A 27,071-nucleotide genomic window follows, 5' to 3' on the forward strand; every position below is an offset into this window, starting at 1 on the left:
TGTTTCTAAAATGAAAATGCTGGATGGGATTTGTACTAGCATGGTACTCGGAGCAGGCCTCGCGTCGTACGGCCCCTGCAGCTTGGATCTGTGCTCCTGTGCCCGCAGCAGATTCCCCGTCCCCTCCTCCCTGGGCGTTATCATCTGTGCAAGTGCTGCGTGTTCGCGGCGGCCGGAGCTGGGAGTCAGAAAAATGCAAAAAGCTATTTGCTTATCAGAGCCAAGAACAAGATACTTTTTTTTTTTTTTTTGAGTATATTGCAGTTCCAGCATTCCCTGACAGTATCTGAGGGACCCACCTTTCCTGGGCTCCTACAGACCAGAGCTCGGGAGCTCCCGTATCCTCTAGTGCAACGCGCACACGCCCGCCGCAGGGTGCTCCATCGATGGCTTAGGATGGTCACGTTGCTGTGATGGGCTTCTCGCAAATTTTCGGCACATTTTGCTTAGCAGAAGCCCAAAAAATAGTCAGAATAATTAACAGAGATTGCTGACAAACTGGGAAAGAGCCATTTCTGTGGATATCGGCTTGGACATTAAAGTATTCGGCAGAAAAATGTCACTTTCTTGCCAATTTGGTACATTTGTCTTGTTTTGTTGAAAATAACTGAAAAGTATTTCCTGGCTCTGTACCACTGTAGAGATGTGTGAAATAAACAGCTCTGCCCTTATCTTAGCCAAGCTAAAATATTTTCAGTTTCCCCAGAATTCCCCTGGTGAGGATTAGCTTCTCAGATGATTAAGAGGTTCAGGATTTTGGTGGAAACAAACAATCCTTTTTTTTTTTTTTTTTTTTTTCTTTTAGGGGAGACAATGTGAATCCATTTGCATATATTCTTGGAATTATTTGTAATTAGCTGTGCCCACAGAGCCCACCTATGCCCCCTCTCCCCCCCTGGCAACACAGCTCAGTCCCTGCTTTGTCTGACTCGGGGCGGGGGGGACACTAAGTGCCATCGTCCTCCTGGAGCCCCTTGCTCCTTCTGCCTGCATTTATTCTGTCTGCAGGTTTTATCATGCAAAAAAAGAGCACAGAAAAGATTAAGCCCTAAATTAACTGAGACTGGAATTTGCATTGGGCCACATCACTCTCATACTCCCATTTGCTCAAGGGTGAATCTCCATGCGCCAGCAAAGCGGGTGCTGGTTGTCCTCTCCATGGTTTGCACTCCTCCATCAGTCTTATGCTGTGATAGTGGGTGGGCCCTGCTGTGCTCGCCACTTTCTGCATTAATTTTTATTTTTACATCAGGTAAGAAACCCTTTCCAAATACCCTGAATGCTAATGCACGTATGAAGAGGAGTGGACAGGATTAGATCGTATTTGTACAGACAGGGGAGATTAGAAAAGGCAAAAGGCACTGATTAATGTTTACAGTTTGCAAAATATCCAGCTTTTCTTGATGGAAGTCCTGATGGAGCCTGAATAAAGCAGCCTGGGCTCCAAAACATGAGCTTAGATATTTGGAGCCCTTTGCTGGCTCCGTGTAGGACAGGAGGGTTTGGACCTTGCATCTTTCCCGAGGGTGGCTCGAGAAGACGAGTCGCGGGTTCAGAGGGCGGCAGTTCACTTGCTTCACCCTTGTGACTCGCTTCCTGGCGCTGGCCTGGCTCGGAGTGACGTCCAGCTGGCCTCTTCGGAGTCATCCTCTTTGAAGTATCTGCTAAACAAATAGCTACGCAGTAACGTCAGCAGGATGGCTTGCGTGCAGAGGCAAAAAACTACCAGGAGCCAGTGTTTGCTTCTAAGGTAGGGAATTTTCTGAAGAAAACAGTACATGGGACTTCCCAACCTAACCTCTATTTAGAACAGAGGGGTGTTTTGGCTCAGGGAGAGCTTGCTGCTTTTCCTGCCCAGAATTGCTTAAAATTACATGGGTTCACTCTCAGTAGAGATAGGGGAAATGGGGGATACCATTGCAGGAGCAAGGGGCAAAAAAAAAAAGGAATTTCTTTCCTGCCAGGGTGTTGTTGACTGGTTGGCTGATGACTGGGATCTTAAAACGAGTGTCAACGTTCTCCTGCAACGCTGCAAAGAAATAGATGAGATTCTTGCAATGTTTGGTTGTCCAGAGCTTGGCACACTTGGCAATGACAAGTTGAGATGGTGACACATGACGTCTTCTGAGCTACAGGACCCCCCAGTTACCCCCCGCTGCCTGCCGTTTCCCACTGCCAGCTACGTCCACCACGGGACGGGGTTGGGGTGCGTGCGTCCGTGCGTGCGTGTGCATGGGACCTCCCTGAAAGGCTCCTGGCTTGGTCTTTCTTGTCCATGGAACAGGCAGACGGGCAGTAGCACCAGTGGTGTTTGGCTCCCCAGTCTGTTTTCACTTCTGAGCTAAAGGGATTATAGTTAGAAAATCCACCCTTGGATTTATTCAGCCCTGGGCTGCTTTGCTAATGCTACCAGGAAAGGAGCCAATTAGCTCTTGTACCCATCTGGGATCTGTCTGACAAGCTACTTAATACTGGCCCTGAGTCCCTGGGTGGCATCAGCTCTCCTCTTTATTTACGTGGCTTGAAGTTGAGCTAGTGACCTAGAGTGGCAAGGAAATCTTACACGCTACCAGTTTTCGTATGATTTACCAGTATCAATAACATACAGTTGACTTAGGTGCTTGTAGAGTGTTTCTGTTGTGTTGAATAGAGGATGGTTACACTCGTAACCGTGAGCCTCTCGAGTATTTCTGTATTTCTAGTTTTATCTATGGTGGAAGGGCTGTCTGTAGAGTGGTTTGGGGACACTGTGTTGGGTTTTTTACAGGAAACAAGCAGGTTTTCTTTTTTACAACAATTTGTGGGGTATGGCAAATTCTAGGGGTGCTGAAGTTCTTTGAACAACATCTTCTTGAGGTTCCACTGCACGTTACATGATAACGTTAGGGACTTGAAGGATGTGGAAGCCCCTTTTCTAGATCCATTGGCCGCCGTCAATTCAGGTTTAAGTTATGTCCCAGGGAAAGGAGCTCATTTTTGCAGTGGAACTAAGTTATCCTTCAACTTTCTTGTTTTGCTGGAGGAGGTGTTGCAGAAAACCGGGACCCTTACAGACACTTTTGGAAGTGTCGGTGCGCACAGGGTTCTGCACTAGCGATGGGTGTGGTGGAGAGAGCTCAGCCAAGGACGCAGGGGGTAGAGCTCTTAGCAACGTCAGAAACCAAACCTCTACAACATAATTCTCACAAATTGTTGTTTATTTTATCCTTTAAGCACCACTTCGCACAGAGAAGCATATTTGAACTTTTCATAGCCGCCTTAGGACAGGGCCATTAGCTCCAAAATGAAATGAAAATTCATGCTTTAGCTGGATCGTGTGTAATAAACCTAATTCAGCACACGGGGGTCTCCGTTCATTTAATTACCAGCACACGTTTTCCTTACGTAGAGGGGTTCAGAAGTCTGTCTGGAATACATTTCAGCGTGCAGCCCGTGACCGGTATGTGTTAAATTTCCTGGGCTGTTTGTTTATCGGACTCTTTGCCAGCACAGCGCCAGGACAGGGCGCCCGAGCTGCTGCCCCGCGGAGCCAGGATGTCACGGCTAAACAGGTTGGAATTTGAAGTTCCTCTCAATGTAGATGGATCCGGGTGGTGCCAAACTTCTCTCTGACCTGGAAGACTATCGGGAGACACAAAAGGGGACAAAACTCCCTAAACTATAATTGTCTGTTCAAGGGGTGGCCTTTGCTTTGGGCTGGCCTTTAACTGCAGGGGGTGAACCTTCATCTTCCAGCTTCCGAAACTCTTCCAGGAGCTTCTCTTGGGTTGGTGCCAGACAAGCCTCAGCTTGCCGAGGAGTTCAGGGAGCTGGGGCATGCCAGTGCCACGGGCCAGTTAATCCAGGGGCCGTTACAGAACACCGGCCCATGGGAACTTGCCTCTCTTTAAGTTCCCTTTGGAATGGCTCAGGAGGGCTCGACGGCTCTTTTGAAATAAGCCAACTCCCAACTGGAAGGAAGAAGGAGTTCAAGCTCTGCAGCTGGAAAAACGAAAAGCTTTTCACTTTTCCAGTTTGTGCTCGTTCCCGTTTCTTCCTCTAAGCTATTCCTGTGGTATCTTCTTTGGTTAAAATTAACGGGTAAGATGAAAACCTTGCCCGCAGTAGCCCCAGGTAGCCGAGGGCGGAAGGCAAACCCCAAAGGGGTAGCGTGTCCCCCGTGGAAGGGTGAAGCGGGGAAGAGACGCCGAGCAGGAACGGTTGAGCGCGCATCCGCCGCTCGCCCCTCCGTTGTGCAGAGACACGAGCCAGCAGCTGTAAATCTTCTGGCACCGCTCGAGTTCCCAGGCCGTGGGCGCCACGTGCTTTTTACACACCCCACGGGGTGACGGCTCGCGCAGTGCTGACCCCCGAGGTCACAACCCCCTGCCTCAGCCTGTTCCTCTCGCCTCCCCTTCCCTTGCGTTCTTCTGGACTGCTTTCACGTTCTCCATTGGGCTACTTCCTTTTAACTGCAAAATCCTTTTTGAAATGCCAGAAGAAACTTGGTTCAGGGTTTGGGTAATTTTTGGATGAAGATTGAAGCGCTCACGTTTACCTCAGCTGGCTGACCTGTCTGTGCAGGGATGAATCAACTCCAGGACTTAACACACTGTTGAACTGCGAAGTACCACATAGTTGGCTGTAATTTGTTTGGGTTCTGAGGAGAGTTTGGTAATGCTAAGACTGAGTCTAAATGAAATTCCATGAGAGTTACGGGTTCGGTCCTGCTCGGTCCCATTTCAAGAACCCTCTGGACGGTAACGCTCTCCCAGCTGATTTCACAGGAAGCAGTAATGATTGTAACTGTTCCCATACCCAAACCAACTCGTAGTACTTAATCAGTTGAAGTAAATTAGGTGACAAGGAAGCTCGGGCTGGCTCAAACCTGGCCAAGCATAACTTATTACATAAGCAGGATTCGGTTTATGTTCAAGCCCGATGTACTTTTGATACACGTGTTATACCGCAGAGCTGTCTGGAAAAGTCTGAGCCTCTCATCGTGGGTTTTTTTTTTTTTTTAGCAGTCTAAGAAAATATGAGATTGAACAAGTTTGTCACATAATTTGTTAGGCACCAGCAGCTGCGCTGGCATTTGTTTCTGCAGGGCAAGGAGCGAGCGCTCTTTGTCAGGAGCTGCGTGTGCCCGGGTGGGAGGAATTTCCAGGTCATGGAGCCCGTGGAAAGGTCCCGCTGGTGCCTCTGGAGTCGGGGACTCTGGGAGAGCGGCGCTCGCTCTGATGCAGCTGCATTCTGGGCAACGTAGCATAGACAGTGTCTTCGTAACATCTCTGAACTGAGGAAGTCGGTCTAAGCCATTTTTCATAGCTCTGTGGCAACATTCATTTTTGCATGTCAACACTACTGGAAACATTTACAGGAAAAGTGTCAACACTGGCCGTGGTGATGGCTTCGGTGTCGCTGCGCAGAGGGAGTATTCCCAAGGAACCCAGCCGGGCCAGCAGCAAAACGCATGATGGCTGGCAGCGGGTCGGTTTGAGAGGGGTGAGGTATTCGCCTGATCGGGAAGCGGCTTCCAGCAGGACGGCGGGGCGCGGCCGCACGCACCGGGGCGCGTCGCGAAGCAGCGCGAGGGGCAGAGGGTTCGGCACGGGGGGGGGGGGGGCAGGTGTCACTTCTGGTGCCTCAGTCACCCCCCCTCCAGCAGTTCCCCTCCTCTTGTCCCTCTTCTTCCCCGGGGTCCCCTCTGCCCCCCCCCAACGTTGAGCATCTCCTCGGGTGGCCCTGGCAGACCCGGGGGGCAGCCGGGGGCTGGCGGGCTGCGGCACGTCGGTGCTTTGCACTGATTTCACTCCTCCAGACCGTTTCTGAAACTTTGCAGCATCTTTCAGAAAGGTTACGTTTTTTTTTCCACAAAGTAACTGACAAATTTTTGGGGTCGGATATTTTTGTTAAAGCATTAATGAGAAGCATGTGGGCCGTTGCAGCGGGTGACTTTTAAGATGAGCCGAAGCGCTCCCTGAAATGTCAGGAAGCTGCTCGTGCTCGGAGCGATCTGCCTGGAGCCCACCTTCCCCTGGAAACCGCTGCAGCAATAGCCTGACGTTGTCATTTTCTTCCTGGATTTAGCTTCTCCCCGTGTTTCAGAATTTTTCACGGAATGCTATCCATTGCAGGCTAAACCACAAGTTTTAATTTGGAACTTCACTACAGCCAAATCGTACTGCTAAAGCGCCTCAAAGTAGCAGGGCCTGCGCTCCCCCAGCTCAACCCTGCAAGCACATTGTTTCAAAACATTCCAGAAAGTTAAATGAGGCTTTTGAGCTTGCCTCTGGAAAATCCAATCAGCTATTCTTACTTCTTGCTTCATGAAAAAGGTAAAATAAAATTCTCGGCTCCGTCTCGCAGGAAGCAGCGATAGGATGGTTTTCTTTGGAGCAGTCGCAGTGGCTGTTCCTCATTCGAGTTGATGAAAATTTGTATTTTTCAGTACTTTAAGAAAAGCCCAGTGCAGGTTTGCTGGGTGTTGCGGATCCATCAGCTGTGGGTTGTTTCGGGGAGGGGCGATGGTCACATCGGGCACCCAGCGCGGGGCGGGGGGGGGGGGGGGGGGGCGGAATTGCGGCTTCGCTGAGGACCAGAAGCCCCCCCCGCGCCGGGGCTGAGGGCGACTGGTCCCGGCTGGCCTCCGGGGACCGCTTCTGAGGGCTCGTCAGGCGCATTTTGGGCAAAAACGCCGCGTTATTTGATGGCGAGGGCATAGGACGGGAAGGGGAGGGATGGGACGGGACGGGACGGGCAGGAGCAGGCAGGACCGGGACCGGGGGGGCAGGAGCCCGGCTGGGGGGGGCAGGGGGGGTCCGGGGCGGGCCGGGCCGCTGCCGGGCTTGGCTCTACCTGCGGGGGCGGCGCGGAGCGCAGGGACCCGCCCGCGGGCAGAGCCGCCCCTCCGCGCCGCCCCGCGCAGCTCCGCGCATCACCGCCGCGCTCGCCCCGGGCTCCCGGCGCTTTTCGGGCTTGTGTGCCTGTTGTTTGTTTGGTTGGTTTTCGTCTTCTTTTTTTGTTTCCCCCGGCTCCCGCAGCTCGGCACCCCGGCGCGGCGGGGCTCGGGGGGGTCTTTTTCGCCTCCCGAGTGCCCCCCCCCCCCCCGCTTCCCGTCATGGGGCAGGAGCAGCGGCAGCTCTGGGTGCTGCTGTGGGGCTTCGGTTTTTTGGGTGGCCTCCCCGGGACCGCCGGCAACCACTACCCCTACCTCTGGAGAAGCTGCTACCCCTGTTACCTGGGGCGTGCGGGGTACGGCGGGGTCCCCCCCGAGCTGAGCCCAGGTACGTAGCGGGGCTGGGGGGGCTGCGGGGGCTCCCCGGCCCCCCGGCGGGCTGCTGGTAGCCCCGGGCTGGCGGCAGCGAAGGTCACACACCGGTGACCTGCCTGTGCCTCCGCCGGGATTTGGATCCTCCCCGCGCGGTACCAGAGGCACCATCCGGCGCGTCTGATACTCTGGAAAGTCCTTTCTGGCAGAGGGGGAAAGGAAGAAAAATTTCCTTCCATCAGCTGCTCTGCGGCTCGGGTACAGGTACCTGCTGTGCAACAGTCCTTTAGGAAACGAGCGGATTCGTTCTGTTAGGGTGTGTTGATTAGTTTTTTCCTCAGCTCCAAGGGATCTCACCCCGGTCCAGGGCAATACGTGAAATATGGGACTGTTTTATCATGAAAAAAGTCTGCCTTTTCTTCTGCGAGATGGGGTTTGCCCAGGTTGCTCGAGTCCTCTCTAGCGGGGTCCTGCAGGGGCTCGGGGGGACTCGGTGGTGTTTGTGCGAGGAGAATCCTCTGGCAGCGGCGACCAGGGGAGCACAGGGCCGGGGCGGGGGGATGCAGCCAGAGGAGTCGCGGCTCACAGATCGCTTCTCTGCACGGAAACGTTCGGGCTTAGCAGGGTCTGTTGGAAGTAAATCCCCAAGCCAGGCGCTGGGAGCCTGTTGCCCTGTGGCTAGTGGCCAGCTGGCGTCTCCCGGCGAGCAGGTGGAGGGGACGGGGTCGCTCCGTGCGCCTGCCGAGGGCACCCCGGCGTTTGTCATCCCTTGGGGAGCGCGGCCAGCCCTACGCTGTTCCAGCGTGGCAGAAGGTAACGGATCGGCCTCCGCGGCTCCGTGTCCCCATCGGCAGGGAGCAGGCGCGCGGTTCTTCCCTGCCATCCCTGGCTTGGCTTCTGGTTGGTTGGTCTGTGAGATTTGTGGTTTTGTAAAGAGGCAATAAACACGTTTTTGCTGCTTTCCATTATCTTTCCTTCAACGTTTCTGTGCGCTGGCTGATGTGCGCTGGTGGCTGGGGCGAGGTGGAAGTTCTGCGAGTACACACACACCCGTTTCTTCCTCGTTGTGTGTTCAGCTGACTTACCGGCGGATAAAGTTTGTGGTTGCCTGAAGATTTAGGAAATAATGGAGAATCTGTGAAGTTCACTAAAGACTTTGGGTGCTTGTGAGTAATGTAGACATCAAGGAATGCATTATCTCATCATGAGATAATCCTAATAAATAAATGCCCTGGGCAGTCGGTTGTAGAAGTGATAGCAGAGTATTTGCGAGATGTGCCAGACCTGTGGAAATGGGGTGAGTTGCTGTTTTGTTATTTATAGATCAGATGTTTGTCTCAAACTCAGATCGCATTTGCTGTCTCCATCCAACTACGTTGGCTCATGTGATTTCTCCAAGACAAGCTCCTGAGATCCAGCTCTGTGTCCGGAATATAAACCCCCAGCCCCGCCTTCCCTGCCACATCATTCACCTGATCCTGGTTCTGCTTATCTCGGCTCCATGGATAGGTAGCTCCGTGCACGCTTGTGGCTTTAGCTTGACTTTTGTGTGAGGGATGTTTCAGTCTTGCAAGGCTGAGGTGTTTTTCTCATGTTCAGGAGGAATGTAATTTAGAATTTCAAGCAGAAAAGCAAAGCACCTTCACCCGGGCATTCTGGCCATTCTTAAAAGTGCTCTGAACCTGGGGAAAAAAGTAACGTATCTGCTGAAAAGTGTGTGATCGCTAAGCCTCTTGTTCCAGGAGCCTGGTTTTTTTTTTCATCTTCAGAAAAGGGGTGAATATCCAGACATTTGCAAGCCAAAATCTGACAGATAAACTAAATATGCCTTTCCTCTGAGAAGTTATGTCTAATTTTCCTACGTAGTTTACAAAGAAGTAGGTGCAGATTACAAAATAAACCAAACCCAATCCAACCCACCACAGCCTTCAGGCCCTCCCAGCTGACAACAAAAGAAGACAAGAAAAAAATATTCTTCTCTCTTTCCATCTCTGTAAACAAGTGAATTTTTGACGTGTTGCAGCATGAGACACCGTTCCTGTGCACGGGACCTTTGACGGAACGGGCAGATGGAGGGGTGAAACTTGGCTGGGGCAAACACCTCTGCTCTCTCCTCAGGTGGGACAAGCCTTTTCTGCACAAGTCGCTGACACGCACCCAGAGAGGTTCTGGCCCCGACGCTTCCAGGAGCGCTCAGAGCTGCCGTCTCTTCCCTGCGCTGCCACGGCTGCTGCCTGGACCTTGCTCTTTGAGCACTGATAACAAACCAGACCGTTTTTCAGGGAACTTAATTTTTGCCTTTGAATGCAAAGTAGGTCCTCAGGAGATGTGACCCGAGCCAAGGGGCTGGGGGGGGGTTCCCTGAAGACGTGTCCCCCCATTCTGCAGCCCCTCACCCTCTGGTGTGCAGGTAGAGCCCCCCAGGGTGGGTGGGAGCTGGAGGGTGGGACACTGGCGTAACCCTGCGGGTGCTAAGGAGGCAGAGGAGATGATCGTAGATGCGTTGCTCACCCTGAACTTGGTATCGCTGTGGTTTTGGTTGATGATTTTTCCTTTGCTGCTTGAAGGAAACGACCCAGAGGTCAGCAGGTAGTAGCAGCCGTTCTCTGGGTCGTGTGATTTTTACGGTCCCGTGCACCAGTTTACGTGAATTCCCACCAGCCCAGGCTGTGCACGCTTCTACGCGGACGTGATTCTTCCATCAGCCAGCTGCAAAAAAGCAAAGCAGGCACGGGGAACTGCTGGAGAGGCCTTTCACAGGCCGTTTTATGGTATGAATGGAGAGCGACGAGACGTTTCATTGAGGTCTGGAGTGCCTTAAAATGCCTCTGTGTGCAAACAGGGCTCTGCTGGAGCCTCGTGGTGCTGTCGAGGGGCTAACGGCACCGCTGAGCATTACGTCCTCACACAGCTGACCTGACAGGAGCCATCGTTGTGCTCTGCTGGGGACTTGCATTAAACCGTCACAGGGAGGTAGACCTGGTGCCATGATACTCTCTCCACGATTCTCTAAAGTAGGTCAGAAAACAGCACAGGGCAGAGCTGGTCGCTTTTGTTTGATTATGTGGTTCCCATTAGCTCCTGCAGTAGCGACCTGCGTTTCCATCGGTCGGTACCTGCCCAGTGAGCTCCCGTGGCACGGCGCGGGGACAGGGCCAACGTGCCTCTGCGCAGGGATGTCTTCCAGTCAGAATGAGACCCTGCACAGAGAAGAGGGGTAAAACAAAGCCGTGAGGGAAGGTTTGAGCGGAGGAGCGTAGCAGCAAGTCGAGAGCAGGCTGCCTGCTTGTTGTTACGTGCTCCTCTGCTCCGCTCTGAGTAATACCTAATTATCAGCACCATCCGGAGACAGAAACGTGAGCACAAGTGAGAGCTGGGCGACTCTCCCAGCTGCTGGCTTGGAGGCAAAAAAAGGTGAGCTGAGGACAAAGCAAGTGGCTGAGGCAAAACAGTTCCCTGATACGTTTTCACTTCATCAGATTATTGTAAAACCAGCGCATCGGTTCCTGAAGGGCCTTTGGAAACTGCTGCTGTTGAGGATGGCACAGGCAGCGTGGGAAAGCCACTGGCATCTCCTGTCTGCCCAGGAGAGGCTGCAGCGGCAGGAATGCCAGCCCGAATAACTGTGCAGCTCCCAAAGAGCCTTCAGGGCTTTCCCAAATGCCCGTTTCACAAGGTGAAAACAGGGTGTGGAGGCATTTTGACCACCCAAAATGATCTTTCTTCTTTCCTCACGTGAGTCACTCAGATTCCAAGCCGAGGCCAGCCCGAGGCAGGTACCGTTCCTCCTCATCCTGGAGGAGGGAAAGGTCTCGGGGATGAGGCATCGTCCTCTCCCACGTCTGCCCTGCGCTGCTGGACCTTGCCACGGTCGGTGAGGGGAGCCTGGACTAACAAGGCCTGCGATGGCTCCGGGTTATCCGCGCCAGGGGCTGTGCAAGACGCGCAAGAGACAGAGCAACGCACAGGGGGATTCTCCGTCTAGCGCACCCTGGCACCGTTCCGTGCCCTGAGTTCCTAACCCGTGTCTGTAGCGCGGGGCAGCTCCTCTACCTTCGGCCGCCCAGCGTGCCGCTGGCGGTTCGTTTCCTTCCAGTCTCTTTACTTCTTAAAAGTGCTGAATTAGCTTCAGCAAACTGGTACCGGAAAGATAAAGTCACTAAATCCCACACATGCTCATCTTGATGGAGTTTAATTAACCTTTTCCCTGCAGCCCTGCTCTGTAATCCAGGCTAATTGCCGCAGGGATTAAAGCTTGGCACTGCTGTTTGGCCCGACAGAGCGAACCTTAGCAGCGTATCTACTGCCTGTGCTTCCAGCTGGGATCCGTCTCCTCCTCCTCAGCCTTCCAGAGGAGATAAACTGCCTCTGTACCAAATATTTAGTAATTTGCAGAGCTGCTGTTGCCACTTTCTTTCCTCTGACACGGAGCTCTTGTTGGAGACAAATCACAGTATTTCTTCTCGAAGGAGCTGTGCGTGGTCAGCGAGTGCACTTAACCAAAGTCGCCTCCTCGCACCCTCTTTTGTTTTGGTCTTGTGTTCATCTTCCCTACGTTTGGTTACAGCATTACCCCTGTAGACCCATGTAGCTGGTACCTGAGGCCTGATGGATTGTTTCTGTTCAGGGAGGAGGCTGACGAGAGCATCAGCTGTTTCTCGGGTGAGCCCCATGTCCCTGCGGATGCGGTTTCCTTACGCAGCAGGGCGGTTTCCCTCCCCAATAAGCCAAATCCCACTCCCAGGCTCTTGCTGTGTTTGGTTTTGTGTCTGCCTCGGTGGGCTTCACCCGGTATCGACCGTCCCGTCCATGGCGTGGAGCATGCAGGCACGTGGCCTTGGCGTGCTCCATCCTGGCGTGTCTCTGGGTTGCTCAGTGTCAGCTACCCTCCTCAGAAGAGAAGTCTGTATGCTTCTAATTTTCTTTCTTTGGTATATTAATTTCAACCAGATTTTGTCAGCTCTCCACTAGGAAAATAACCTCAGCGTGCCACAAACCGCATCTCACAAAGCGTCACGTAGGTTTTCGGGTCCTTGTACTGCCAAGACGTGCACTGAGGGCAACGTGACCTTTCGTGGCGATGCTGTCCTGGCCCCGGGAGGTGGCTCCTGCTGCTTCACAGTTTGTGTTCTGGGTGAATCACTCCCTGGCAAGCCTTGAGCACGCCTGGGCAGGTCGGAGATGCTGCTGCCGCTGCTGGGGGTGGCCAGTGGACCTGCCCCTTCCCTGTCCCTGTGGCCAATGTGTCGCCCTTCCTCCATCACCGGTCCCGCTGGGAAGGCAGCTCTTTCCTCTTTCGTCTCTCCGTACTCCGTTGTCTGCTGCAGGGTGTGGGGGATCAGACCTGGGCTGCAGGACGGGCCCCGGCGCTTGGGCACGGCCGGGCAAGGGCTGCCCGGGGTGTGCGGCAGAGCGGGAACATTTCCCCTTCCCCAGCACGAGCCGCTGCGGCCGCGCGGGCAGGGCAGAGCGATCCTCTCGCAGCCAGAGCGGGCCCCACCGCGCCGTCATCGCTGTTCCCTCTGTTCAGCGACGCGTTTTGGGTCAAACCAGAAAAAGCCCTGCTGTCTCCCACAGCTGTGAGCGAGCTCGCGCTCCTCTCCCCCTCTGCGAGCGTTCATGCAGCTGCCGCGGCAGCCGCAGCCCGAGGGCCAAAAGCGACTGGTCCCCACCAGAAAACGCAAACTCTCCATCGAGCGTCTGCCCGGGAGGTGCCTCTTCTCTCCGTACACTCAGACCAGAGTTTGAATTTGTTTGGGCAAATTGCACAGTGGTGTGATTTCCAAAGACACAAACCTGAGATTTCTTGGGGGCTGACGCTGCTGCCCTCCCGTCAGGGGTGTGAAGGATGAGAGGTTTACTTTGGTCACACTCTCATGTAGTGTATGTCCAAAAATCTGTTACTGCAGAAGGTGATAAGTGGGGCTCCAGAAGAGAAAACGGGACGTGGTGGGTTACGTGGGGAGCATGCGGCGGTGAAGGTGATGGGTGTCTCCACAGCTGGGGCACGAGGAAGGACCGGCTGCTTCCCCCGGCCAAAGTGGGACGGGGCAGAGGGGGGCTTTGGGGTGGGGACAGCCCCCTAATTACAGAGATTTAGAGGGTGAAGAATACAAAGGGGGAAGGAGAGACGTTTAGAGAGGAGATATGTAATTACTGAGTATGAGTAATGGGGTGAAAGTAAGAAGTTTATTCAACACATTGCTAACTTTTTTGGACAGTAAATTCTCTATGGTTTTGGATTAGAGTTGAAGGGAAGCAGTGGAATAGTCATTTAAATTCAGACCAGAAAACTTTCTTAGTCTATATAAAATCTTCCCAAACCCCAGTTTTGCTGTTCTTGAGCTGAATAGAGCCAGTTCTGTGCATTAACAGCTAATTCTGCCCATAGGGATGTTAAAAAAAAAAAAAAAAGAAAATACGAAAGTGGCCCCCTCCGCCCTGCTGGGAAGCTGTGCCCAGGCTCCCGCCAGCTCTTTCGGAGTCACGGCCCCGCCGTTCACCGCGCAGGTGAGGGACGGTGCCTTTCTCCCGGCCCTGGGCGGCTCCGGGAGGACCAGTGCCCTTCCCTCGTGCCACCGTCCTCCCCGCGGTGAGCGATGGGCCTTGGGCGATCTCCTCGCCGAGGCGTCACACCTGGACGCCCAAGGCCAAGTTTTGCGGGGACGCCGGGGAGCTGCAGGTTCGGAGAGGAGGCGCTGGGGCGGCCGCGCGCTGCGACGTCGCTCCCGACGAGCTGCCCTGGCTGCAGGAGCGGGGAGTGTGTCGGGGGCTCAGGGCTCTGTCACGTCCCCGTTGTGTAAAGCCTTCGCGGAGGAGAAGGATTTAATTAGAGCTAGGTTGCTTTGACAGGCGTCTCAGATTCATGCCACAGCATTTTTTCCCCCCCTGAAAAGCTGGTTTGGATTTGGGTTACTCTTCGGAAAGCATCATTTAAAGCTTATGTTTCACCTCAAAAATCTCTTCATTTTCCTTTCTTTAAAAATTAAGTGTCTTGGAAAAAACAGGAAGAAAATTCCAAAACCTTCTAAAATGCCCAGAGGAGGAATCTAGAGTCCACTGAACAAGCAAAGGCCTGGCATGACAGAAATTACCATTTTCTGCTGGGTTGATGAAGCCCCCAAGCTGCGGCGGGGAGCTCAGAAGGAGCCTGGTGTGGCCGTTGCAGCGGGACGTCGGACGCCAAGACCGTGGGTTCACCAGACCTCGCCAGGACAGAAAGGGCAGGGGGATGTTTTCCTGTGCTCTGAGCTTTAGGTTTTACCTTTTTAATAAGCAGTGAGGAGCCTTCTAATGAAAAGTATTCTGAGAAAACAAGGATTTTTTATTATTAGTGTGTAGCTCAGAAATGACAAATCAAACAAGCATCACCTTTCCCGCTTCGCTTCCCATGTCTCCCCTGACCCAGTCCATTTGCTCGCCGCTGGCTGATTTTGCTGGCAATTAATCTGATTACTGTAAAATGAATCTGATTCATGCAAAATTTCAGCGCCGGCTTCAGTCAAGGTTGCATTTCTCCTTTTGCTGTGGTTTTTCGATGAGCGGGAGCTGGGCGACGCCTCGGGCAGGGCAGCGCGACGCGGGCGCTGGGCGAGGGGGAGGCCTGAGCAGGTTTTTGTGCCTCTGGCTTGCAAAGACACAGCCGGGGGCGATGCCCTGCCGTGATTCATTGAGGAAATGTTTCTTTATCTTATTAGTAACAGTCATTGATGAAATGGCGCTGGTTCACTGCTCAGCTTGGCTCCCTGTCGTCCTGCTGCTTGCGTGACCTGCCTCGCCGTGCCAGCAGGAAATGGTTGTGCGTGCTGAAGGCGCCTTCCCGAAACGTGGAAGGTGCACAGAAACGCCAATAGACCCGGAGCTACTGAAGTTTTCTCTCCATGGCAAGAGGAATTGCTGGCTGGGCTGTGTGGATGTGAGCTGGTTCCCCCATCTGACTAGAGATCTTTGGTCCTGTCCGGTCTGAAAGGCAGCGTACACATACACGCGTAGACACATAAATGTCAGGAATTAAGGACCCGCACAGCTTTATCCACAAACATCTCTATTATTTCTATTTATAACCATATGAAGGGGTCTTATGTCTCAGGAACTTGATATTGCCTTTGACAAGCTCCTGAGGTGCATCTTAGCACCGTGTAACTGGGCGCTCTGAGCATTTTTACATTTCTTCTCCGTTCTGGAAGTGATTCCCAGTGCTAAAAGGCGATTTAAGGTCTGTGAAGCAGGAATGAATCTCCCTTTCTGTAACACGCTGCTGTCTACCTCCCCGCTTTTGAAGCTTTGATAATAAAATGTAACAGGAGTTTTTACCAAGAACTCATGGGCTTCTTCCCATTTCAGCTCCTGAAAGGTTGCTCAGCGCTTGGCAGAAGATTTTTCTGGCTCAGAGAATGCCTTTTGTTCAAGGGCCTGTAGTTTTAGCGATAGAACTGGACATGCCCAGTTCTGCCGGCCGGGTGGATTCCCTGGTGCAGGACCGGCTGCCTCGGCTCTCCCGGGCTTGCTCTGGCCGTGGAGCTGGGAGGAGGCGGCCGGGCACCTGCCGACAGGGTCTCACTGTTTGTGTTCTGCCCTTTGTCCGGTTGGACTCCATCGTGTTCTTAAGTGTTGTATAACTGTGACCAAATTGTAATAACTTTCTCCAGATATTAACATGTTTTCTTTCTCATCTCCAGCGATGCACAGCAATTCTGAGCACAGCTTATCACCAGACACCCCAGATTTTGCTGCATTTCAGCAGCAGGGCGAGTGAGTTCCAGGCACAAATGGCTCGAAATGTGTTAAATGCTTTGCAAGGTGCTGAGATGAGAAGCGTGACAGTAAAAGCTCTCACCTCTGGCAGGGCTGAGCTCAGTGGAAACCAGCTTTTGTGCTGCGAAAGGATGAGGCTGGCTGGGCCGGAGGAGAACGTCTGCTGCTGTGGCACCGCGGCGCTGAAGGTCGCTGCTTCCTATCGCTTCCTGTCAGTCTGGAGCGTTAGGTGTTTGCTCCCACCGTTCTCCCAAGTACCAAATGGACTAGCCGAGCCTGTTTTCAACACAGAAAGAGTAAGGAAGTGTAAAATATTAGTTAATCCATAATCTTAGAGCGAATGGGGGAAGGTGAACCAGATGAAGGATGGTTGACATCGACTGACAAATAAGATGCTTTTTTTTTCCCCGCGGATACACCCTTGTCCTTGCAATTTCTCAAACAGCTTGAGTGATTAAACATAACGACATGGCAATCTTGTTCCCTCTGCATTCGTTCCTCATATCTGGAGTCAGTCAACAGAGGATAAATAATCCTGACTTCAGACACTGTCATGCTCACTCCTCTGAATTTTTTTCCCCTCTTCCCTTTTCTTCTGCAGATGTTGATGAGTGCCAGGTCCACAACGGGGGCTGCCAGCACAGGTGTGTGAACACCCTTGGATCTTACTATTGTGAATGCAAGCCAGGCTTTCGCCTGCACACAGATGGCAGGACCTGCATTGGTGAGTCACTGTTTTAAATTTCTTGAGAATCTCTAATTCTTCATAGCCCTCTTCCTACCTGTAAGTAGGTGGCATTGTACGAAAAGCGCTCACACGGGTGTACGTGCTCACAGCCGTCCTCTCTGCAGGGAATTTGTGATGATGGGGATGGATTGCGTGCTCCTTTGTTTCTCAGGATCCTGGTAGCCTTCCCTAACAAGTTTCTATTACTGGGTCCATAACATTTGCTGTTCTTCAGTGTGGACACATAGAATTTTGACTTCTTTGCACTTCCTTAGTTTATTCTGCTTCGGGAGAAGTAACTCTCAGTGCTTTGGTACTTCTGCTTTCGATACAGGGTGTACCAGGTACGGCATTTCCAGAACTAATACATAAACTAGATTATGAGAAGGTTCAAGTCAGTCTTCATTTTTACCTCAACTATTTTTCTAGTCCGCATGGGAGGCACTAGGTGTGACAGATGAGTGAAAATAAGCAGGGCTGTGTGTGGAGCTGTGGCCGTAATAATCTCAAAACCCTCTTCCCTGGGATGTTGGTCACGGGTCTGCTTGGGCAGTGAGTGTCCAGACATGACAATTCAGATGCTGTTGATTTCTGGGACAATTTCTTGAAATCCTGTTGTTTGCCTGCCCCAAACTAGAGGCTCAGAGACACTGGGGTGGAGCTTGGAGTTTGCCTTCCAGCATCTGCTGCTGCTGTTGTTTTTATTAAACCACTTCTCCCTCACAGATTTATTTGACACATTTTTCCATTTTTTGAGGGATATTTTCATAGAAGTGGAAAGAATTCCTGGGCGATGGTATTACAAAGGCCATTTGCTGTTTTTTCTCAGAATATAGTCATGTTCCAGAGTTTGCTAAAAACAACTGTGTGAGCCTGGGTGTTCCAGTTGGAATGGTGACATGAGCAGAAAACAAGCCACCGAAGGAAGTGGTGCCCACCATGCCCAGAGCAGCACAAACTGCCCCCGCTGTGGGAGCACCCTAATGAGCTCAGCGAGACGTACGCTGAAGGGGCAAGGTCACCATGTGCCTTATATTTTGCTGGAAAAATCCAGAAGCAAAAGGATCACAAATTAAAAAGCCAGCCATTCCCAGCCCACTGCTCCAGCACTGAACACGTGAACTGGTATTCGTGGCTCTGCCTTGCTACTGTTTGCATGTAAGTGTGCATGTGGTCTGTCAGCTAATAATTGTCTTGGTAATATGTGGTTCTCTGTGGTAAACAGTGACTCTGCTGCCTCTGCCTCGTGGAGTAAAACGTGAGACAAACTGAGATGGGGAGAGTTCTCAGCGGGGTCAGCCCCAGAAGGTGAAACAATTTCCAGAGAAAGTATAAAAGGGATCACTACAGGGAGGATTCTCCTGTCTCAAAGCGATTTCCATCCTTTGTTGTTGGGGCTCACCCGCTCGCGTGGCTGCGCCGGGCAGAGCGTTTCTGCCGGGATCCGGGCAGGCAGGGCTGCCCTGCTCCGCGCTGCTCGCCGCTGCAAACCTGCTTTGCATTAAACTTCTGAGCAAGTATTTGCCATAATGTGCAGTGTTGGAATTCATCTGCCAGAACTAAGGGGTCTCTACTGATGAAACCCGATCTACTACGGGAGTCACTCGGGCAGTTTCTGGAAGCTCTGGGGAGCGGAGCTGGCAGGATCCGCTGGTACTTCAGCGGTGCCTCTACCCCTGTGATCCACAGAGTACAGGGGAAGGTAGATGCAGACCAGGCAGAGCGAGGAAAAGCTCTTGCTACATAATTGTCCAATGCTGCTTCTAAAATAACAACAGAGCAGCAGACCTAAAAAATCTGACTTTCTCACTTCAGAACTGATAGCTTTTGTTCTTTACACTTTTGTGACAGAAATGTGCATAGATGTGCATGTGTATCACACCTTCATAATAGCTCTGGACTAACCTATTAAGCCGGTTGTGTGGAGGGATGGAAGTAGAAGCTTGTAAAAGCTCAGAACAGGGCTCAGACTTAGAGGTTACTCCTCTGCGGGTGCTTCTGGCTGCCCTCCGCGTACCCAGAGGCGTAAGGTCACCTTGTGCCACGGGTGCCCCCATGCTGCAGATGCCCTGTTTGGTGCTTGTTGCCCGGTGCCCAGCTTTCTGCCCCTATGGATTCTGTACGGTTCTTGGTGCCAGAGCCCCGCAGCTCTCCTCCATCTCCTGCATCTGCCAGGAGCTCAGCGTGATGGGCTTTAGTTTACACAGCTCCGATCCGCGTAAATACGGGCTCTTTGTGCCCAGGGAACAAGCCCACCCCGCTGCAGAGCCCTGGCGAGGGAAGCACCTCGGCTGGTGGTGACGGGGAGGCCACCGAGGGAGGGGATGCTCTCGCCCCAGTCTGGTCGTTGCACGGGACGTGCTCTCCAGTTCGTTGCCTTTGCCCCCGCTCGGGCAGTGAGCCCGCGAGCCCGGCAGCGCGTTTCCGTGGGTCACCTCATGGTAATCCCGGGCCCTTGGGTGTGCGCTCGCTTTCTGTGGGGTTTTCACAAGTACATGCAAGTGGTTCTTTCCTTTAGTGCTCGGTCTACATAAATATTTACACTGCAAAGTCAGAGGCTTTGCTCTGACTTGATCTTGGAAATCACATGGTTTTTATTAAGCCAGCATTCTTGACAAGAGTTACCAGGCAGCGATCACAGGGCGCGGGCAGCGTGCAGGCAGCAGCAGTGAAGGCAGGAGCCTCACTCAACACGCTCTCCCTTCACACTTCAATTTTCGTGTTTCAGGAGTGCTTTCCCAGCACCGCTGGGGAAGAGAAGAGTGTTTTCTCTCCCTAAATGCCGAGCTTAAGGCCAGCTGTAACAGGAAGGCAGAGCAACACAGCTGAGGGGTGGAAAGCAGCATGAACACCCACCAAAGCCACAGGGGTGCTGGGGACCCGTCACGGGGTGTCCCCGGAGCGAAGGAGCTCTCCTTGGAGGCTGCGGGAGGGCGGTGCAGAAAGGAGGCACGATAACCTCCCTTGGTGGGGAAAATGAGGTCGGTGACATCGTTGCATCAGTTGGTGCCTACGAAGAGGTCGGTTGTGGTGTACAGCAAAACTGGAGCCGTAGCACGAGTAGGTGTCTTTGGGCGAGCAACCTCTGTCACAAGGAACAGAGCGGAGAGGTCGCAGTGTCGGGCAGCTGCTTTCTTGGGCTGAAGGTAGCCAGAGGTGGTGGGTTTTGCTCAGGAGGGCCTGAGCCACGTTTCTTCACTCCTGTGAAGTTTCAGGCACTGACTTGACTCCAACAAAGTTTTTTTTCCCCTGTGTGGTTCTGAGGCATTAGGTTAACTGATAAAGGTTGTGTTTCTCTTCAAGTGGGCACTCTGTTTTCGCTGGACAGGTAAGATTTAGTGCTGCTAAAACAGAAAAAAAAGTGCCACTAAATAAATGGAATAGGGTAGGAATAAAGAGAACTGGAGACAGTGAGACTCTCCCATCCAGTCCCCTCTGCTCTGGCACTGCTCTGCCCTTAGGGACGGGGGAAGTTGCTGACGGTGATCTGAGCCAGGGCTGCGCTGGGGTTGAGCTGGGTCGGGCACAGAGATGGGCTTTAGGAAGCTGCTGGCAGCCCCAGTGAGCACCAGCACAGGCCAGAAAGTGCTTTGGAGAGAGGAAAAAGACTATTGCCATGAAGTTTCTAGTTAAGGTCTGTAAAACCATGGATCTAATTCTTTAAATGTTTTCCGATCCCCACAAAACCCCCAAATGCTTCAATTAATCGTCAGCCCTGCCTGGAGCGGGCGGGCGCTGCAGAATTCCCCTGCGGAGGTCGGTGGTTGTTAACCCCAGGAGGGCAGGGCTGGGCGAGCAGCTCAGCTCTTGGGGCTGGGCTCGGGGTGGTCGGTCCTTTTCCACCCTCTGGCTGAACTATTATTCCAAACTTGCGATGGAAAGTCGCAGCCTATTTTATTCCTGAAGACATCAAAGAATTGCAAAATAGATGAAATCTTTTGCTATTTTCTTTTGGTGGCTTTGCACCTTTGGTAGTTCTTCGTACCTTTGTGCTTGGTATTGCAGATGAGTCAGGCAATATAAGTCAGGCACAATGCGGGGAAAAATCAGCAAAAGTTTTCAGAAGTTACTTCAGGCACCTTTAAGAGCAATTTCCTACAGAGAACGTTGCAGCTCTGTGTAAACAGCTGTTTAATTAGCACTTGTGTTTTGTAGGATTGGAAGAGATGTTTTGCCTTTAACAGCCTTTTTCTTTGGGGGTGTTGGTACCTTTTACAGCCTAAGCAGAGCTTGGCCCTAGGCATAGTCCAACAGGGGATTCTTAAATCTCATCTTTGACATTGCCTGGAGAACAGATGGGGACAGCAGACTCCTGGTGTCCCCTCGTGTTGTCACCTTGGGGTCCCTTCCTTCACTAGAGCTACGTCTGCCCTTACCGGGGGGAACGAGGGGCTCCAGCAGCCTCGCCGTGATTCTGGTGGTGCAGGAGTGAAACAAAAGCTGCTCTTGGCAGAGGCCAAGCTCTCAGCCCAGGGCTGGGGTGTGACGAAGCCGGGGAGTCAGGAGCCTGCGTGACCCCAGAGCCCGAGGCAGCTCCCCGGGGTGGGCTCGTACCTGGAACCGCTCTGACGGCTGCGGCTTGGGAGAGCACGAAAAAGGGCTGAAAAGCACCTTCCCGTGTCCCGCTCTGTGTCTGGCAGCAGCTCTGCGCCATTGTCAGTGCTTCGGGTAATCTGCAGCTCAGTTGTGCAAGATTCTTTCATTGTGTCTTTGTTGGTCAAATATAGCAAGTCACTGACGATTTTAACACAGAAGGGAGGGAGAAAAAGAGCAGACATTTCTATTGAAAGTGAAACAGAACAAAAAGAGTCATTGGGCGTCCTGAAATTACCTCTTTCTTTATCAGAACCACATGGGCAGGAGGCAGGAAGCTGACATCTTCAGGTCCTTCTCCACTGCTTCAGCAGAGGGATGAAATCCAGTCCAAGGCAAAGAATTTAATCTGAGCCAATTGCTTTTGTTGGCCTGCAGAGTAGAGAGATGGTCTGTATTAACACACAACATGTTTCTGGAAATTGTCTGAGGTTAGAATAAATCAGTTTGGGATTACATGATGTAGCCCTATTTATATTAAGAGTACTTCAGATGAAGAAATCTCAAATATAGCAGCGATTTATAAAGTGAACAGAAGGACTAGGCCGTGAACGTTTGTGTGGGTTTGAACTGTGGGCACGGAGGGTAATTGTCTGTAGGGACTTTGTAGAGGTTTTCAGTTTGCGTGCGTCGTACAGACAACTCGCACGAGTTGGAACACCTGACCTTTTCTTCGGCCAGTGGCACGTTTCTCAGCCACTGCTTAGAATCGACGGGCTTGCGTGACGCTGCAAAAGGGAATGTCAGGCTCAATTCTAGTTACAGCTGCTTACGGTTTCTTTTCAAGTATTACCTCACTGCTTCTGATGGCAAATTACTTGGATCTGAAGGAAAGGTGATAGGGATGGAAAGAGGAGAAGTTCGAGCAGAGGAGCCCGAGGCAAACCAAAGGAACCGCTCCAGGTTCGCCCGGCAGCTCAACACGTGGATGAGGGAGCAAACGCCGGCGCCGTGAACGGCCCCTGGGCTGGGCGAGGGGCACTGCTCAGCTCCCAGGAGGTGGCCGGGTAGCTACAGGGGCTGAGTTCAGCTCTTCCCAGTTTGTGAAGGTCAGCTGGAGGCTGCAGAGCTCGGGTAGCTCAGTTATTAAATCAACTCCTCTGTCAGGCTGCTACTTCACTCGCAGACCCTCTTCCCGCATGCAGCCAGTAGTAAGAATGTCCTTTTCATCCCTTTTTATCCATTTCCTGGGCCTGAGAGGGTCACAGTCTAGGAGCAAGCATCTCTCAGCAGCACTGCAGTCCCTTCAGACAGAGGGGATGGAAGTAACATCCCTCTTGCAGACGATGAAATATCATCTGTGGAAAATCTGTCTGAGCTTTAATTACAAAAATCTGTGTGATGTACAAGATGACACTGGATTTGGCAACGTTGTCACCGAAATGTTAAGCTAGGGAAAGCATCTGGGAATGGAAATATTTTTAGAGTGGTTCTGTAAACAGAAAAAAAAAAATAGCAGTAATTAAAACAAGGCCAGCAGCGAGGTCTACTGGCTGTAACTCTGCGAGAAGCCAGCTAAGGAGACCCCGAATTAGAAGGCCCTTGCTTTGATGGAAAGACACCCAAAAGAATTTTAACGTGTTCCCTTTGTTTCGCCTTATTATTCCCGATTCTTAAATTGAATTAGTTTGCATCTGAGCAGAACTGCAGCGCTGCCCGAGCAGGGTGGGTGGCTCGGCGGGACGCTGGGGGACGCGGTTGCTTTGCTGGTTACACGGCGCGTGCCCCGGCGCCGTGCCGCGTACGAGTGCCGCGTAGCCAGCGATGCCAGCCGCTTCCTCCCCGAGCAGAATCCTCCTGGCAGAGAAGGGCTCCTGGTTCCCATTACCCGCAGAGCTCTGGAACGTACCCGCGATGATGGCTGGGACAGCAGCGTGCGCTGGCCCCTTCGTCCGTGTGTGCAGTCACAGAACCTGGAGGCTCGGAGGGGTTTTTAGCCTTGAGGAGTACTGCTGCTAGTGAGTAAGCTATGCTGAAGGAAACACCAGAGGAAAGAAAACGCTCTGCAAGACCCCTGTGCTCTCACTGCTGCCCCTTTTACACATTCTTAGCGGTCCCCAGCCAGTGTCGGTGACGATCTGCTCAAGCGGTTCCGGCGCTCTTGGCCACGGAGGCCTCGCTGGAGCAGGAACGTGTCCCCGTTTAGTCGGTGTCCATACCCTGCCCGAGCTGCTCGTGGTGGCCGAGCGTTGCTGCGTCCCGCGGGCCGCGCAGGAGCAGGTTTTGCCGTTGCTAAGCTCTGTTGGTACACGGCTACGGCGGGGTACGGGGTGGGTGTGGTGCCTCAGCGCCGTTCAGTGCACCCAGAGAGACACGCTGGTGGTCTCGGGTGTAGAAATAACGCTTTTGGAAAGTCTGCTGTATCCAACATTGCAGGATTTCTGTCCGCTTAAATTTTGTGTGGTAAAGAAGAAGCTGGACTTTAGGTGTTTCCACTCTGAAAAGCTGTCTTTTGGAGGTACGCAAGGAGGGCGGTTACTTAGGTGCAAATTCATACAAATAGCTGCATGCTGGGAGGTTATTTTAGACGTACGATGCGTTGGCTTGTTACACATTGGCCCAGTGCTTTTCCCAGATGAAGGAATGTTTTGGCAGGCGTTAGCATTGTTTTACTTCTTTTTAAAAAAACCCCACTCCAACAAGCCCGTTATTTATGGCTATTTTTTAATATATGTTATTAAACACTTTAATATATCAGACTATTTTAAAATGACCACCCATCTCTGCTAAAGCCTGAGCACTCTAACTCTGACCCATAACTTTTCAGGAACGTTGAGTATTTCTGTTGTTTCCTTCCAAATGGATTAAAGGAAATGTCAGCACAACTAACATAAACTGGTACTTCTTGCTCCAGCCGTATGTTGTGTATGGCAGTACTTCGACCCTGTTAAGTCACTTTTATTCCCTCAAATATTGTTTAGTTAATTAGAGGCACACAAGGGAAAGTTAGCTTTAAAAGTCTGAAATGAGAGCACTCCTCAGCAATGAGTCAAGGCATATTTTCTGCAGGGGAACTGTTTGCAGAAAAAAATTAAAATACACAGTTTCGCCTTTTATTTTCCTTCTGTGCCAAACGTTTGTTTCTCACTAATACATGAGAGAGGCTTAATCAAATTACTTTCAGGACTTTGTCTATAGAAAAGACTTCTGGGCGCTGGGACGAGGCGCTGGCACAGGAACGCGCTGGTACCCGCCGCCAGCCAGCGCAGGCGAGTGGCCCGCAGCCCGCCCGCGGCACGGGGCTTCCCCGGGGATGAGGAGACTTTCACTCCTATACGCTGTCCAGGCTCGCCGGCTTCGCGAAGCTCTCGAGGTTGCTGAGGGCACTTTGATTACCTGAAGTGTTAGTTTGTGGAGCGATGTTTTTCATTAGAGATATTTTTAGCTTTCTTACAAGATTCCTCAGAGTCAGCACATTAGTTTATTCTGGAGCTTGAAAAAGAGGTCAGAAACGTGCGAGAGCACAACTCATCGTATCCGTTCTGCGGGTGGGAACCAGGTCCATGGTGGGGTTTTAGCCATGTCGCACCCACACAGCAGCGTGTTGTGCGTTTCATGCCCATCCGTGTCTCCTAAGAGGAAGAACTGACTGAAAGCCAATTTCCCAACTCCCCTAAGGGACACCTCCCTTTGGAGCAGTCTCTGTTTGAGATGCTCACCGATGTAAGGAGTGGGTAGGTAACTCAGGGGACATGCAGTGGTCTAAGAGGAGACTTCCATCATTTTGGAGGCATGTAATTGCCCCAGGATGGCTTGTCAGAGTCTGTGAGAGTCCTGCTCCAGAAGGTCCTTCCCTGCTTTGTTTTCTGGCTCAGATCTCTGCTGGATACAGGGTCAGTGGTCCTGGATAGCTGCAGCCTAGCAAAAATAAGCAGGAAAACTCTGCCCGATTGCTGGCTGCAAGGTGCCCACGTCTCCAGTTAAACATCATGCTTTAGTTGCTTATCCTGCTGAGAAGTCCCAGGTTATAACAACAGAGGGGGGGAGGAGAGGGCTATTTTAAGGCTGATTAATGATAGCAAGCTTGTAAAGAGAAGATAGCCCACATGTTCGGTCATAAGATCTGTTTTCTGCCGTAGCCTAGGCAAAACCTTCTGTTTTCTGACTGTTTGGAATCCTTTGGGCAGGAAAGCGCCTTGCGCAAGGCCACACAGAAACGCTGTGGCACGCCAGGAACACCAGTCGGGAATCTCAATTCCCAGTCCCGCCCGCACTTGGGATGAAATCACAGTTCCCGCCAGCGGCTCTCCGTGCGCTCCGGCCCAGCCGCTCCGCGGGTCGCGGCATCGGTGACTCGCAGCGCGGACGAGCACACACGCCCTAACTCGCGCAGAGATCTCCCGGTCAAAGCGCTGAACCGGGGACTGTTACACCCCATCGGACCGCGGTCTGCGTCTTAAAACATTTTTCCTTAAAAGTTTCCAGAAGAACTGATAGTTCCTGCTGGCCCTTGCCTTGTGTAATCGGTGTCTTTTGCACAGCATGGAGCCAGAAACTTAGTTTTCTGTATCATTTTGTTACAGGAAAACCTGAATACGCCTGAGTGCAGCTCTGAGCAGTAACTAAGCAGAACTAACTGTGGCATTGCACCTGTGTCTTTGAACAAAATTCACAGAATTTCAGCAATAACGCAGCACGAGAAGCCTGCCTGCCGGCACGGGCACCCTTCGGGGACAACCAGCACCAGCCTCCCTCTTGCCTAATACTGTGGAGAACCTTGCCCAGACCCCCACGGCCTGGTCTCCCCTCCCGGGAGAGCTGCTGGGAACTCTTGGTGTAGAAAAGAGCGAGTTCAAGCGGCTACCTGGCCCCATTGAGCCAATCTTACCTTTAAAAAAGAGGGTCCTGTCTCAGGGGGCGCTGCCCAAGGTCCCTCTCTGGTGCACACAGAACAGAGTTTTGAGCAACAGCTCACATTTCGCACACTTCTCGCTTTAGCACACATCGAATATGCCCCAATTTTAAATCCTCCTTAGCAGGGCTCCGTGTAAGCGTCTGCGATTTGCCCTGCTCCCGTGCCAGAGACTCGTCCCGGTGCCGTTAGTTTTGTGCTGAACGTTCTGTCCCTTTGCCTCGCAGCTGTGAACACGTGTGCCCTGAACAACGGCGGCTGCGAACACGACTGCGTGCAGGTGACGCTGGCGCAGCACCGCTGCCAGTGCCGGCACAATTACCAGCTGCGGGAAGACGGGAAACGCTGCGTCTGTGAGTCCCCTCGAGCACGCACGGGGAGCTGGGGAGGCAGAGCTTCGCTTTGGCCTTTTTTTCAGGGGCAGATGAGAGTTGGGGGGGCGGGTAGGGAGCGTGTACTCGCACGCTCAGATGTCAGGTTGATCTGACTGGGGTGTTTCTCTCCAGTAAAAACTACATTTTGTGTTGTTGTGGACATATCCTGCAGCTTACGCAGAAAGGCTAGGAAGGGCTGAAGGAGTGTAGCCAACAAATATGAAATTGTACGAAGGCACACGCTTCTGGGAAAGTCAAGGAACAGCAGCGTGTCGCAGCGGGACGGGATCTTCTCCCTCTGCTTGCAGACAGCTTTCTGTCTGACCTGCTCCCGGCTGCAGGAGGGAGAGAAGCTGAAGGGGATACAGAGCAGAAGTTTAATCTTCTCCTTCATAGCAGTTGGCTTTCAAGAAGTAGGAGGAGGGAAGTCTCTAGCTGTGAAGCTGCTAAGGGAAAAGGAACGACTGGGATATTAAAAATGCAGCAGTCGGTCGGGTTTTGTAGCATCTGCCCAGGTGCTGG

The 27,071-nt window shown here is 52.3% G+C and overlaps 1 protein-coding gene across 1 annotated transcript in view; it reads left to right on the plus strand.

The window, feature by feature from the left end:
- Nucleotides 1–27,071, plus strand: part of MEGF6 (multiple EGF like domains 6) — a 102,903-nt gene that overhangs the window by 47,786 nt on the left and 28,046 nt on the right. The window contains exons 7-8 of the mRNA XM_074848395.1: nt 16,605–16,727; nt 26,403–26,528. Coding sequence (XP_074704496.1) covers nt 16,605–16,727; nt 26,403–26,528 — 249 coding nt within the window. The remainder of the gene's footprint in view (nt 1–16,604; nt 16,728–26,402; nt 26,529–27,071) is intronic.

The sequence above is a fragment of the Strix aluco genome, chromosome 22 (assembly GCF_031877795.1).
Source record: "Strix aluco isolate bStrAlu1 chromosome 22, bStrAlu1.hap1, whole genome shotgun sequence".
Lineage (NCBI taxonomy): Eukaryota > Metazoa > Chordata > Aves > Strigiformes > Strigidae > Strix > Strix aluco.